The 15,935-nt window shown below is 33.9% G+C and overlaps 3 protein-coding genes across 3 annotated transcripts; 1 reads left to right on the top strand and 2 right to left on the bottom strand.

Moving 5' to 3' along the window:
* Window positions 1-94: 94 nt before the first annotated feature.
* On the bottom strand, window positions 95-15,906 carry LOC140046759 (carbohydrate sulfotransferase 15-like). The gene is made up of 8 exons (XM_072091475.1): window positions 15,763-15,906; window positions 6,064-6,213; window positions 4,987-5,227; window positions 4,197-4,292; window positions 3,420-3,570; window positions 2,602-2,764; window positions 1,870-2,020; window positions 95-1,517 (listed from the first exon to the last, which is right to left on the bottom strand). Exons 1-8 carry the CDS (start codon window positions 15,784-15,786, stop codon window positions 1,339-1,341), a joined length of 1,155 nt encoding a protein of 384 aa, XP_071947576.1. The 5' UTR covers window positions 15,787-15,906; the 3' UTR covers window positions 95-1,338.
* LOC140046597 (uncharacterized) lies at window positions 10,414-12,122 on the top strand. Its single transcript, XM_072091291.1, has 3 exons — window positions 10,414-11,168; window positions 11,286-11,391; window positions 11,516-12,122. The coding sequence occupies exons 1-3, from the start codon at window positions 10,414-10,416 to the stop codon at window positions 11,933-11,935; spliced, it is 1,281 nt and encodes a 426-aa protein (XP_071947392.1). The 3' UTR covers window positions 11,936-12,122.
* LOC140046596 (uncharacterized) lies at window positions 12,249-14,231 on the bottom strand. Its single transcript, XM_072091290.1, has 4 exons — window positions 13,763-14,231; window positions 13,527-13,619; window positions 13,204-13,251; window positions 12,249-12,972 (listed from the first exon to the last, which is right to left on the bottom strand). The coding sequence occupies exons 1-4, from the start codon at window positions 14,229-14,231 to the stop codon at window positions 12,539-12,541; spliced, it is 1,044 nt and encodes a 347-aa protein (XP_071947391.1). The 3' UTR covers window positions 12,249-12,538.
* Window positions 15,907-15,935: the final 29 nt, after the last annotated feature.

Here is a 15,935-nt window from a genome sequence, read left to right as displayed (position 1 = left end):
ACAAGTTGAATAAATAGTTATTCACTTGTATTCAAACACAGTAATTTAAAGGTGTTTTACGGAAGTTAAATCTACAAAATAGTCTGAAGTCTCATTTTATTCATCTTCGTGTTTCAAGTTTATTTATTGCCGATTTAATTTCACATTTTCAGCAAGTTTTGATTCGCATAAGCGCAACGAAAGCGAGTTGACCAATCACCTGTGACCAATTGGTCAAATTAATTGAGGTACACTAAACGACTAACCATAGGGTTGCGTAACATTTTCGGTGAATAATAAATTCAAGAAGAACCCATAATGCACCATGTTATCTAAATAACAAAATTTAATTTGTTCTCTCGAAATTTATCAATAGTTTAAAAAAAATGTTATAACAAATACGTTTTGCAGAATTTCTCATTTTAACATAGAAAAAGTTGCATATTATGTGTTACTTGTGACCGGTTGTCGAACTCAAACCATCTTAACTTTAGCTTAAATAAGATTTGAAATAACGTATAACTTATTTAAGATACAAATTGTAACCGGTTTGCTATTCGCCATGTCATTGCATAACGTTTCTGATGCAAGCAGCAAGATTTATAAATAAGCCATCGTGTAATGACGTACGCATCATCTAAATTCATCCGCATTACCACCACACGTGTACTGCCCTTAAACTCTCATGTCTACACTATCAAACTAGTTTGACAAAAAAAAGTGTGATGTGCCCAAATATAGCAGTGATATGCCTAAATATACTAGTAATACGACATCATCATATCCATATATGGGCACATAGTGTAGACAGAGCTTTATCTTCTCATGTCTACACTATCAAACTAGTTCGACAAAAAAAGTGTGATGTGCTCAAATATGGCAGTGATATGCCCAAATATGGTAGTGATATGACATCATCATGCCCATATATGAGCACATCACATTTTGTTTTGTCACATAAAGTTTGTAGACAAAGCTTTATCTTTCTCTGAATGCTTTTGCCACTCACGTACCTTCCAAAATGAAGGAATAATATAAAAATAAAAACCGTTTATATAATAAACTAACGTGTTACCTTGTTAAATTTTATAGAAATACAAATCTACAAAACTATTCAATTTGAATATATACTGAATGAAAGACTGATTTTCCAATTCAATGTAGACCTAACTAAGGCATAATCTAATCACCTCGCACTCTGGACCTTTTTTTTTTGTATTATTATTATATTACTATTGTATTTATCTTCAAGTAGAAAATGAAATATGAAATATATATTTATATTTATTTAAATGTAGTCGGTACGAGCTAGGAATATGTTATTGTTTAGCAGAATGGAATAAATATATGAAATTGCTTTCAGTCGTTCCATAAGAACCGGTTGTCGTCAAGCTCAAATGCGAGTCGTTGTAGGCTGGCACGATAAAACTCGTCTAGTAAGAGCTTAGTCCGAGGTAGCATGGTCTCTTTGGTTAACTTATTCACGTTTTCTGCTTCATTCCTGCACACTATAGCTATATCTTCTTTTGAAATTGGGCCTGAAAATAAAAATAAAATTTATTTAAAAAAAGATAAGAACATTAAAAAGAAAAAAAGAAAAGAACATTATCATAATATTAGTAGTTGTATGAGCATTCAGTTCTTGGAGTTGAGAATGGATAAATGTCACGGATTATGGACATTTCAACATTCAAAATAGAAATTATAAAAATATCTATACTATTAAAGTCAGTTTACATATGTTTTCTAACTGTGCCCTTTTGATTGTATATATTTTTTATGATAAACCAGTTCTATTTTTATCGATTGTAATGTTTGTAGGCCTAAATTCGAGAAAATAACGTTCAACTGGTTACCTGGAAACTAAATATAAACACACCATCGACTTACCTACTGATAAAAACTCAAATACTTCGGGTAATATATTCACACAATCTTTCTTCCAATCTTCTAAGCGTAAAAATAAAAATTGATTTCTAGGGAATGAACGCAACCAGTCTGTCACGAAAACATCATAAAATCCAAGGAATATTCGTGGGATCTGTTGACAAAAACAAGAGTAATTTAAATGATGAAGGGTACTTAAATATGGGCGGCCATAATAGTAAACATTTAAAACAGAACAATGTAAAAAAACAACGAACAAACTAAAAAAGCTACAAAGAAAAATACAAAATCAAATAGAAAACAAATCAAAGGACAAGTTTTCCTTTGATTGTTGAGCATGGCCTTTGATTTTCCAAAGGGTCCGTTGTTGTTTGCTTATAATAATAATAATATCCTGGATTTATATAGCGCCTAATGTAATGAAACCTCTAAGCGCTGAACATTATTATTCTTTGTTGTTTAACTTTTGACTATTAGGGCCTATGATGTTTTAGTTCTCTGTTTTCTATATTTGTTCTTTGATTTTTATTTTTATTTGTATTTTTTTAGTTTGTTCGTCGTTTTTTTACATTGTTCTTTGTTACTATCATGGCCCTAATGGCTGCCCATACGTAAAGTATACTGTTATTATTCGATTTTAGACTTATAATATATATTATACGGAAATAAACGGTCAACATTAAAAACCTGTAGCTTTATAATGAGGACCTAGCTTAAATAAAAGTCGATACTTACCCAGAGTGGACTTTCGTCGTTTCTCCTTAAGTAGGCACTTTCACGCAGCGTAAAATTTTTCATGTGAACATGTGCTTTATCAATGGAATGTACTATGCAATCATGAAAGTTATCTGCACTCTTTATAGATCGATCTTTTTGATAATTATATTGCGAATATAATCTGAAATAAAAAAAAAAACATTAATAGAAACATGCAATATCACTTTGTGCATTTGTCTTCTGTATCATATTAAGAAGGAACTAATTTGTAAACCTTATGGTACATTTGAAGATGACAATAATGATGAAGAAGAAGATGATGATGATAATAATGATGATGATGACGATAATGATGATGATAGGCATACATGTCAGCAGTGTTGCTAATGAACAATGCCATTGATACGATTGACGGGTGGTAGATGATGGTTGAATGATAATAATATAGGCCTACATGATCATAACGCATAAAGGCAAATTTTACACAGACGAGCGGTAACGGTAAGCGGAAACCGCGTAGCTTGTCCCACGTAGAATCTGTATCTATCCTCAACGCCCATCCTCACCGCGCTTTGTGTAAATGTTCTATATATGTATTACCATTACCACTCGTCTGTGTAAATTGGCCTTAAATTAAAGGTGATGATCTTGATTTATGATGACAATTTCAATACTGTTTTTGTGTTAAACTATAGGCCTATATTGTTATTGCTATTGATGACGTAAAAATGATGGAAGGAAGATAACACTCGTAACGTTTTATTGTGATAACATGCACATGTCATTCTTATAAATTAAATAATAAGAAGATGAAATAATACGAATTAGTTTCCTACCGTTCAGATGGATTACGAAAGATAACGATAAATTTTGCCTGCGGTTGAATGAATCGAATTAATTGAGCAGTGGTATATTCTAAAGGATCGTTGCGATAAGATACGTTGTTACGGTACGTTAATTGCCAAAACGTTGATGCTGATCCATCGCCTACAGAGAAAAAACAAAGTTAATCTTTTTGAAAGACTTACAGCTACTGCTGAGTCCGAGTACAAAGTATATGTACTCTAGCTGGGCCGACTGTGGTGCGCCATTGTATGTTTGGGGAGAACCTACGTGTTAAATTGAAACTGACATACATGATGTGTTTCAATTAAACCTGATGGTATGCCTAGAATTATTTTCAAAGATTCAAGTAAAATCATGTTTGTCAATTCTGTAAACAAATGAAATCAACCTGGGAGCTGTTATTGGGCAATTCCAATAGGCCTAACTGTAATTTACTAACTTGAGTAGTGAGTTAAATTGAAATTAATATAGGCCCTACCGTTAATTAACCGTTTAATATCCGTTCAGAATATGTGTTCTTTTCGTTTATACAAACATGAAACATTACTGCGCAATCCCTCAAACCCAGAGATAGTTATGCGCCATCCCTTACACTTTACCATATGTTGTTCAAACCATGGACTTACTACACTATGTCAATGCTTACTGTATGCTAATAATATTATTGTATCAGTACTTCGTGCTACATTGTATTAGATATTACGATGACCCAGCACGTTTAATTTGTGATTCACATTCCAAAGTCATGGGGGATGATTCATACGTACCTACAATCTGCTTCGATGCTGGTAATGCTTTATCTTCAAGTTGCTGTGCAAATTTTTTCCAATGTTTCAAATAACTGTGAATTGTTTCACCATATTCTGTAATGAAAATACCAATTAAATGGTTTAATTAATAATACAACCAAAACGCTTATTGAATATTATGTGATAACTTCTATATCTCGTATTGAAGGATGCAATGTGGTTTAGATAGAGTCTCAACATCCTATGCCAATTTCATAAAATAGTTTTTTATTAAGTCATACTCATAAGGTCCACAAACTACTAATTCATGACCCCTCATTAGTCAGAATGTCCTATTGCCCGAAGCCGAGTTGAATTTATTGCACAATTTGTGTCCAAAATAAAAATGTGGCTTGTTATAAAAAAAACACTGTGTACAAAAAAACCCAAATAGGCTAACTGTGTTAAAAAAAAATGTGTTAAAAAAAAACACCGTGTACCAAAAAAAAAAAAATTTAAAAAAATACACAAAACGCATACAAAGCATAAGAAATATACTCAGTATTTAGTTGGCTGATGAAAACAAAAGAAGTGAACACATAATTTAATTATAAGCTAGACTGTTCAGGAAAGAGATACTACTGCGTTAGGCCTATATTATCTAGCTTCAGCAATAGACAAACATTCATTATTATTGAAATATTTCGGAAATGTGCCTAATGAGTGATGGTTCCATTTGAAGCATGGCCAGGCCTAACTAAAAATAACCTTCATTTGCAAAATAATAATAATTATTATTCAAATAATTATGTAATGTAATTTAACTTACTGAATCTGTGCTTCCCCCAAAAATGCGGTTCTTTTCTACATAAAGTAGTTGCCCGCATGGCTGGATTCCAGCCGCAGGCAGTTATGTGTGGATGTTGTGTGATTTTTGACCATAAGTCCGTGGTACCGCACTTAGGCATTCCCGCTAAATAAAAGTAAGGCAGACAGGTAAGACTGCCGTTGTTGTACCAACATGGATTTTTGTATGTTGAATTATACTGATGTGTTATCAAATTTCTGATCTGAAAAGAACAAAAACAAACAAGTATTAAATTTGTATTGATCAGACCCAATGGCCCTTTTAAATCGTACGACAGGAGTTGTGACGTGACCTTTTAAGCTTGGTTCCCACTAGGACGCAACGCAACGCAGCGACGTATTGACGCAACGTGTCGTATTGCGTACGCAAGGACGTAGTCTACGCAACGAAAACGAGTTGACTAATGACAAGCAACAGTTCCGACGAAGACGGCGACTGTTTTCTTGGTTTTCACTTATGAAAAAACATAAATTGCATTGGTTCATTTCTTTGTCACATGGTATTATCAATATAATCCGTGTCAAATTCTCCTATTTTCATTTTTGTTCTAATATAAGACAGACACTGACAGACTGGGCCATTTCAATATCATATTGACGTCGACGGTAATATAATTCTGTTTTTATACTAATTGAAGTTGATAGCAATGAGACATGGTTAATATCGTTTTACGTCACTTATCTCATTAATTAATCTGTATTTCATTAATTCTTTCAGGTTGGCCTATATATTTAAAATACTTAAGCCAGGCATGCATAATTATATAATTAGCCCAAATTAGCCTACCTTCGCCAATTTTAGCACTCAGGATAAGTTTGAACCTTGTTACCTGTATTTGTTGTATTTTCCCATTCAAAAATGGAGGCACATACATAATAACTACATGTCTGTATCCGCTTAGTTATTCAACCGCAAATCTGGTTTCATGGATCAATATTACCGCTAACTTTGGTTGGTGGTAACCTACTTACACGAGTAAGTAACTAAGTCTGAATAGGCCCTAAATTACAGGAGTAAAAACATCTTGAAAATACTAACTTCTTGTTCGGATTTCTTCAACCACCGTACATACTCGCGGGATTTGTGGGTTGCACTTCTAGATAATGGTGACATAAAATCATCCGTGTACATTTGATGCAATAAAAGAAGCATACAAAACACGACGATCAATAGAAGAGCTCCATACGACTGCATAGAAAAAAAACCCCAAATTAATCATAAGTTAATCACAATATTACATAAATTACCACATTAATAAACAATTTCAGACTTTAAAACCCAACTCACCAAACATTTGATCTCAAAATACTACATTGTTTATATTGTTTATTCAATGCAGCCTATTCTAATTGGTGTATTTCATTATAACTTTGTTTTGTTTTGTTTTTAATTAATTTGTAGGCCTACTCCTTTTTTTTTTAGTAAATACTTTTTATAATAATGATGGAGTAAGAGCAGTTTTCTGTTTGGGCTCATGCTTATTACTTGCTCCTGTCAAGATGAAATGTAAAACGTACTTTTAACAACTTTTGCCGAATAAATATTATTATTATATTATTATATTATATTATATTTGAAACCCATAACAATTATTACATTCAAGATTCAAGAAATTGTATTAGTCAACTTTAAAATGGAAAGTTTTGCTTGGCACATTAATTAAGGGCTGTAAGGTAGACGTGTTATATTTCCCGGTCAATATAACAAGTTCCAGGTAATATAAGTATCGATCCGCGGATCGGTAGTCATGTGATGCAATTTCGACCAATAACGTTCAGGTAATATACCGTACTGCACAGTACTATCCGAAAATAAACATAAATAGACATAATATTTATAGACGACGAAAAAAATTTGAACAAAATTGAGTCATATCCAAAATATAGAGGATGACCTGCTTCTTTAGATTTAATGTGAATCAATGGCCAAAATATGAAACTAAAAGTTGTTACTGTTAATCGTATGATTGTATTAACTTAATTATATCAGCATAAACAAATATATTTTGCCACATGCATGTGTTGACTGCCAACTTAAACACAGTGACGCGCTGGATGATGCGTGGTGACGCAAATGTCGCTCACACAACGTGACTAGACTATTAATAACTAAGATATTAAATAAATTGATTGAAAAGTTCATCAGAGTTTGCAATTAAAAACGGCATTGGTAGTTATAATAACACAAGGTTTTTTGTTGTATTTCAACCAAGTATATGAGGCTCCAAAAACACCCATACACGCCTGCCCATATATATTGTAAACGTACAATTTAACGTAAAATTAATTCTAGAATTGTTAGGATGCCACAGGAACCGTGTTTGTATGCCCTCGCCGTAAAATGACAAGAAAACAACAAAACATACAAACTTGGCTAGTTAACCCTTAAGTATTCCCACAGCAGGGTGTGTATAGGGGATTACTGAAGCTTGTATTTCCGTACATTGCATTATATCATATGATAATATTGCCGTAGGAAAACAAAGCTCTGAATATAGACATGCCAGCGTCTGGCAAAAACGTACACAATGAATTATTTTTGGAGTGTAGTTTGAATGCAATGTTACCCTTGTGTTCAGATTTGTTCTACTTTATTTAAATGCTATTTTATGTATATGTTCATTTGAGTTACAAAGATGTATTTTACATACTGCCCAACACGTTTAATTTATTATTTGTTTGTTTGTAATATTTATTGCTATACACAATACATTATAATTTGAAATTAACAAAACATACAGAAACTAAAGGGTGTCTAGAAAACTCAGATCTAAAAAACTCAGATATCAGATATATCTGAGTTTCTAGATCTAGAAAACTCAGATAGCAATATCTGACTTTTCGAGTTCCAGAATGGAACTAGAAAATTCAGATCATCAAATGATTGGTTGGTAGGTCACTATACTGTTATTGTATAACAGAGGATAACCCTTTATGAATGTTTGTATGATTGTGCTGGTCTATAAGGAAACGATGTTACAAACTCATCGAAAGCTTCAGCATAACAAAACGTATGTGTTGATAATGTACTTCCTTTAAAAAAAACTCCATAACTAGGCCTACAGTTATAAATTAAATTATTATTAACGAATCAAACATTGAATCATCCGCTTAAAAACATAACAACATATTTCCAATTATTTTCAGATTTGGAGCTGTCCCAAAACTGAAAAAAAAAAAAAAAAACAAAACAAAAGCGGTCATGCGAAATATCTCGCTTTGTTTTTCTTGAAGTCAAGTAAAGAAAACTAGAATTGAAATTGAATAATTCAATGAATACATAAATTTGTATTCTATAAATTACATATACGGTACTTCAATATAAATCATTAAAAATAATATTAATTTAAGGGGAGGTTGCGAGATTTCGAATATTTAATATCCCCAGATAATTCTAAAAGCCCATATGAAATATTTACTAGTGTGATGTGATTTGTAGTCAAATAATTAAATACAACCTTTCATAAAACGTGTATACATTTGGGAGAATATTTCGTCTGACGGTAAACGATAAACATGACATTATTACGAGGCCTACACTATTTGAAGACTAAAACAGATTCACAAAGAATATAAATTTATACTAGTGTGTGACCTTGTTCTAAAACAACTCAAACAAATTAGTAAAACTGTTTTGCTTTCGTAATAATACTGTATATTTTAAATATGTTCTGTTTCTGTTTTACAGTTTACACATATTACAGTATGACGTCTTGGATGTGGTTTTTTCAATCGTTTAATCAATCATCCTAGGCTCCTAGTTTGTTCAGAAACGTTTGAGTGTTGGGGTTGATGGGGCTTTGGACCCTGGCTCCCTGTTTGCTGGAGAATTGGTATACTGTACTAATTTAATTATGTTCATACGTAAGCATTCAAAAACGTCCAAGATTGAAGGAAATAAGCTAGACTTCTGTAACTCCTTCTAAGCATGCAGGTAAACCTCCATGTTAAACACGCAATTACCGTACAGTATAAATAAATATAACGGATACGGTACAATATATAACATCTAGCATATTCACTCCGCGACATATAGGCTAATAAAAAAAAACGAAACGAGGATTTAGAAAAATTACTTCTGAATCTACTTGGGTTAAATTTATTTATTGTAGGTCAATCAAATTAAGTGAAATTCCTGGGGATTTTGCTGTTCACACGCTGTCGTTTGCAAAGTGCTCATTCTTTGTACTCAACTAAAATAATACCATGTGATATACCGTAGTAGCCTATATAATGTTAAAAGATAAGCTTATACGTTTTACAAGCCCGTAGCCATGATGGGTGGTGTTCAAATTTGTCCATCCCCCGTTTTTAACTAGAGATCAGCAGGATGATGTATTTTTAACAAGCCTTAAAACTCAGGTACAGGCATAAGTTTTAAATATATAATATCTGGTTAATTGTAAATAAATCAAATATTTGTAATAGAAATCAAGACGAAAAAACACGAATTTTCCTTAAAATGGTCAAATAAAAAATTTGGCAAAATTCTGCTATAAAAACCAGGAAGACTTTTTTCAGTAGGTATGTAATATCATCATGTCTGGTGACTCCTTAGAATGTGAAAAAAGATGGTGGATTTACGGTGGATAATTTTTGCTGTAGGATGAAAATAAAACTCTGAAGTTAAATAAAAATACCAGAAACGTAAAATTCAAGTTATATTACCTATATTTAGTCATCTGATAACAATTTAACTTTTTACCACACCGTTTATTTTTCATAGTTTTTATTTAATTGCCTCTCTATTTACAACATTTGTGTAAAAAAGAATTGAGATTTTACTGTGTAATTTGAACTATTCCTCCCCCTTATTTTCAACAATTTCGTGTAACACAAATAAAATACCAAAAATTATGAAACATAGGGGAAACTATAGATCGATAATTATTGGAATGTATGATCAATAGACATATTTTGCCCGTACCTAGCCTTTAATATTATCTTTATGACGATTTTCCCCTTTATGTTTGTGGGAAAAGCACCTTTCTGTAAACATCATGATGTAGATATACTGGTTTATGTAAACATTCAAATCTACAGGCAGCTATAATGGGCGTTTATGTGCAGCGTATCAATGACCGTGTTCGTACGGCGATTGAAATACACGTTTATTTGGTTTTTACCCTTGGGGTAAAACCCATACGACGTTCGTACGAATAAACAAAGTACCGGTAAGCTGACACGAAACCAATTAAGATCGGAATTCATAGGTCAAAAAGCGCCCTCTGTGCGTCGACCCATATCATTTGACATGGCGTGTTGACAAATTCAACCGGATATTGCATGTCGTTTCGCGCGCGAATCGTTCAATTATTATTTTTCAATCGACAAACAGACCTAGCCTATATAATAATACATCGAATACAATTTACTTTTTAACTAAATAATGATCGAAAATCCTGCTAACGTATGTTGTTTGTTGACGGCTTTTATACTAATGATGGACGATGTATTCCAACCTAGGCCTAGTGGATTCGAATTTGGATGGCAAGACGATGATGATGATGATTACCTAGGCCTACTACAAAGGCTGCATACACACGGCCAAGAGCGGCTAGCCCTGACGCTTGCGGCGTGTAGAGAAGCAATGTTTCAACAAGAAGGGCCTAGGCAAAGGCGGACAGTAATATTTAAATCTGGTCATTGGTGGAACGTTTGTGTGTTAGGCAACTTTAACAACAGACAGTGGCGAGAGAATTTTAGAATGGGGCAGGCTACATTTAACTATTTGGTCGACATTTTAGAGCCTCATATTGGAAGACAAGACAACCCATTTAACAGAAATATTCCAACAAAAAAACTAGTTGGAATAGCGTTGTACCGACTCTCAACTAACTGTGACTTAAGAACAATTGCCAATTTATTTGGTGTTTCACGCTCAACTGTGTGTGAAGTTGTTCACTCAGTATGTAAAGCTATAGTGGAGTTCTTGCAGCCAGTATATATTGTGTGGCCTGAAGGCCAACGTTTGGCAGAAACTGTACATTCCTTTCGCCAGTTTCTTGGTTTCCCCCAGTGTGTTGGGGCAATAGACGGTAGTCACATACCAATTATCGCACCCCACGACAGGCCAAATGATTATTATAACCGTAAGGGATGGCATTCTATTGTGCTACAAGCTGTTGCAGACCATATGTTACGGTAAGTCTATGCATGATCTAAAAATTAGTTTTTTATGTATACAGGTATAGGCCTAGATTAAATTTGTATTGATTTTTTTTCGATGAGGATAACTTTTATAATATTTTATGTTTTTAGCTTTACAAACATATATGTGGGCTGGCCTGGTCGTGTACATGATGCGAGGATTTTGCGTAACAGTGACATATTTGAAAAGGGAGAGAATAGACAGCTTTTTCCAATGGTAAGACAGTACTAATATATATATATAATATAATAGCAGTACCGTAGCTAGTTTAGGTGACAAAGAATAGAAGTACGAGTTGTAACTAAAATGATTGTTGGATATACTAATTTTTTTTTTATAGCAAAATGAAGTTATAAGCGGCATTGAGGTGCCTTTGTTGATCCTTGGAGATCCTGCATACCCACTTAAATCATGGCTCATGAAAGGGTTCCCAGAACGAGAAAATATTACACGAGACCAAAGAACATTCAACTACAGGTTATCACGTGCACGAATGGTCATTGAACGCAGTTTTGGAATGCTGAAAGGACGTTGGAGAATTTTAATGAAGAGAAATGACAGTGCGCTTAGGCATGTTCCAAATATGGTTGTGGCGTGCTGTGTCCTCCACAATTTCTGTATAGCGGAAGGAGAGGTGTATAACCCCGAGTGGGATGTTGATGATGCAAACCAACCTCCAGCCGAACCTCTCAGAAATGCTAATGAGGTGGTGTCAGAAATTGACATTCGAAATGCAATTGTCCGGTACTTCCAGGAGTAAATTGAACCCTTTTGTCTTTAGTGAAATCAAGAAATTAAATGTGTTTTGATACCGAATACTTATTTCTTTATTTTTTTTGGCTTTATCCATAACAAAACACCCTATCATTCTATACAAAAACTTGTATCCTAGGAAACCATAAAAAAACATAGGAGTTTACAGTTATCATTTGTAAAAAAACATTTATTACAGTATAATATAAATACAGTATAGATATCATCATAAAACATATAAATACTCTACAGGAGCTGATTGCATTGAGAGAATACTGATGCAGAGTTTATTGCTGAATATATTGCAGAATTTGGTGTTTATGCGAACTATGAAAAAAACCACAAATAAAAACATTCAACGATAAAGCGGTTTTTTTTTAAAACAAAGATTTTCAATATCGCAAAAAGTAAACAATAATATGTATATTGGCGAGTTTAAACTGAAAATATTGTGAAAGCTAAAACTAAAATACATACACAATATGCACAATACAGGTAATATACTTTCAAAGACACAAAAATGCAGAAAATTAAATGAAAAAAAATCAAAAGTACACAAAAGAGTTGTTAGACTAAAATATAACACTTGTCTGCAGTAGGTTGACGTCATTTACCATGGTTGGTGGAGGTCTTTTTGTTCGGTTTGTTCATGTGGTCGTTCGGATTGTCCCAATAGCCCAGAGTAAAAATGTGGCTGAGCATATGTTTGGGGGTTGGTGCTTGGTTGTTGTGGATATGGTTGTTGTGGATATGGTTGTTGTGGATATGGTTGTTGTGGATATGGTTGTTGTGGATATGGTTGTTGTGGCACAGTTGGTTTCATCATCTTCCCCAGCGCTTCTATCATTTTCAGTTGCTTTTCAGCTGCCATCTCCTGCATTTCCATCATCCTTCTTTCTGCCCTTTCTTCTCTTTCCCTTTCGTACTCCCTCCTGCTTTCCATCGCTCTATTTTGTTGCTCCAAAATTTGCGCCTGGAACTCTCGGTTAGATCTCAACAGCACATCTGAGAGTTCGGACACTAAGTCTTTTTTGGCCTTCTTTCCTTTAAATACAATACCATATTTATATATCTTTAAAGAAATTTTAAAAGGAGGTAGGTGGTGTGGGCTATTAAAGAAAGGAATTCTGGAAAATCTTAGCATTTAACTGACCATAGCATTTTCAAATTACTGTAATATTCTTTGAGGATGTGTATCTTACATGGGCATGTAACATAACATGTTTTATTTAAAAATCAAACTTAATAATCTAGACATTAAACTATATTAAATACCTGATGTTCTTGTGCTTTCAACTTTTCGTTTTTTGTTGTTTGGTTGAGCTAAAGAGAACGAAAAACGGCATTAACAAATAGCAAAGAAGTCACTTTTCATTACGTATTTAAAATAGGTCCCAATCGGGCTCACTTCAAGACGATCGGGACCAACTGGTAAGACGATGGGGCCCAACACATAAGATGATCAAGACCGCAAAATGTAGGCTCAATCGTCCTTGGTCAACCCCAACCATCTGTTCCCGTTTTAAATATTACTTTATACATTTACGGGTCCAAACTTGCATGGTATTCAGGAAAAAAAAACAGTGACTATATAATACCTGTTGATTGTGCAGCAACATCGCCGTCGACTAAATCCCCAAGTCCACTATCATCCAAACATGTAGGTTTACCTCCTTCATGGAATCCATGGTCTAAATAAAACATTAACCATATTTATTGCCAAGCAAAGGCAGACAAAAAACAGCTACTGACTGAATTACACATCAAGACAATATGTTTTTTTACAATAAGAGTACTACTAGTAGTAGTAGGCCTATTAATTAATATTACTTACCCAAAATAAGGTTTGCACTCCTCGAGCTAGTAGCGGCATTGACGTCCGTAGGCCTCCTAATACTAATACTACTACTAGTAGTATGACTCGAAGTAGGCCTTGTGGGGGTAGCTGACGATGGTCGACTGGTTGTTAAAGGCAGTGAAGAGCCAGCAACAAAGGCTGGTTTTGTTGCTGGACGGTCTCCGAAAATGGCATTCATTTCATCGAAATAAGGCCACTCTGTAGGTCCATTTCCAGATCTACCTTGCTCGTCTTTTGCTTCTAAATATTGGCGCTTCAAATTCTTACACTTATTTGTAATCTGCGTCAGATCAAACGTGAAACCAATTTCTGTGAGTCTTTTCTTGATGTCGGCATAAATTAGCCCATTTCGTCTGGTCCCGTCTAACCCATTTTGAATTTTAGCGTCTCCCCAAATACTAATAAGGGCCACTGTAGCCGCTTCACTCCATTGAATATTAACCATAATCAATTCAAATAATGTACTGTACTGCTCAAACTTGTAAACACAAACGAAAAATAAAAATAGCGTGGGTACGGCAAAAAAGCCCTGATAAGGAATGGCCTCTGACCCGGTTGTTTATCACAATGAAATGACCAATCAGAAAGCTTATTTGAGGTCGCGATTTGACATGACCCCGTTAACGCTTGATTAATTATACCCCGAGGCAGCGTGTAATTGAAATGGGATTGAAATAACCAGTAAAGTTGGTGGATTTTTCGTCCAGATGGTTTTCTAATTTTTTATAGCCAGAGGCGTAAGTTAATTGCTACACGCGACCTCACAGTTGGAAGTACACGGTAGTTTCAGCCCCGTCCGAACGGGCCCATTTGTATCATGTTGTTCCAGAAGCAAGTGATAATATAAACATATGCACGCAAAGAGATTGATGTAATAGGACATCGATGTCATTTATTTATTGCCACACACCTGTCATCTTTAGTTAATATTCACGAAATGTTCATATTATGTATGCTAATGTTTATTGTAAGTTATGCATATATTCATTTGCAGTACTGGTATACATTACATTTACAGACATATTTTTCCTCATTCATGGGCTTATAGATTAAAATGTAATTTATAGGTTCATGCTTGCATTAATATTAATGTATTGTTAGTTATTGCACAGCTGTGTCATGAATACATAATAATAGGCCTACACCATATATCATGATATTCATATGCATAATAATATGTTAATGTAGGCATATACATTTTATAATATGTTATGCACATGTTAAGTTAATTTGTTTTATCATATCATATCAGTGTCTTAATAGGTTTATCTATCAGTATTTAAAACAATTCAATCAATAAATGCCAGAAGGTGCCAAGCATGTGGTCTCCCTCTCAGCTACAAAACGATTATATATAAATGGGGACGACGTAGACGACAATGACATTGACGTTTTATGTAAAGCAATTACGTACAGGTACTTTCCCCAGTGGAGGAAAAAGCCGAGGGAAACAAAATTAAAATAGAGACACTATATAATTGTGTATTACTTAAACACGTTTTCCATTCATTTCTTTTACAATTGAAGAATGTGAATCAATTATTGTGAACATCTTGAACTATAGTAAGGTCAAACTTTGAGACGTTATTTATAATTTATAAATCTATTATACGGTCTATAATACACGTTGCAATTGCAACGACGTTTATATTGTATTCATTATTTCTAACAGATATAAACACGGCGACGGAAGTTTGAGATGGCTTTCATAAGCACAATAGAGAAATGGTTGTATATTAAAATCCAACAAAGAAAGCTATAAAAGATACGACACATCCATTTCTTAAGATCACTATATTTTAGAACCACGGTACGGTGTAAGCCCGAGTGTAAGTCACAACAATACTACTACTGTGCATAAAGCTTTTAATGCAATCACGGAAGCAGTGATTTAAATCTCTAGGCCTATCTATAGAGTATAAGAAGTCCACTGCCGAAAACGTTTTTAAAACTGAAATACCAGGATAATAACTTACCCTTTTAATCATTTTCACGCCCATTGCAATAAAACGTATCCTTCCAAATGAAGTCGTCCATAAAGACGAAAGCAATGTTTAAGTTCGGTAATATATAGGCCTACGGTTTACATCAAACGTGTTTACATTGAGAAGGGCAACTGGAGTATGAATAAAAGCTAGCTCTGGCCTAT

The sequence above is a fragment of the Antedon mediterranea genome, chromosome 4 (genome assembly GCF_964355755.1).
Source record: "Antedon mediterranea chromosome 4, ecAntMedi1.1, whole genome shotgun sequence".
Lineage (NCBI taxonomy): Eukaryota > Metazoa > Echinodermata > Crinoidea > Comatulida > Antedonidae > Antedon > Antedon mediterranea.
The sequence above is the reverse complement of the archived record's forward strand: the minus strand, read 5'-3'. Positions and strand labels throughout refer to the sequence as shown.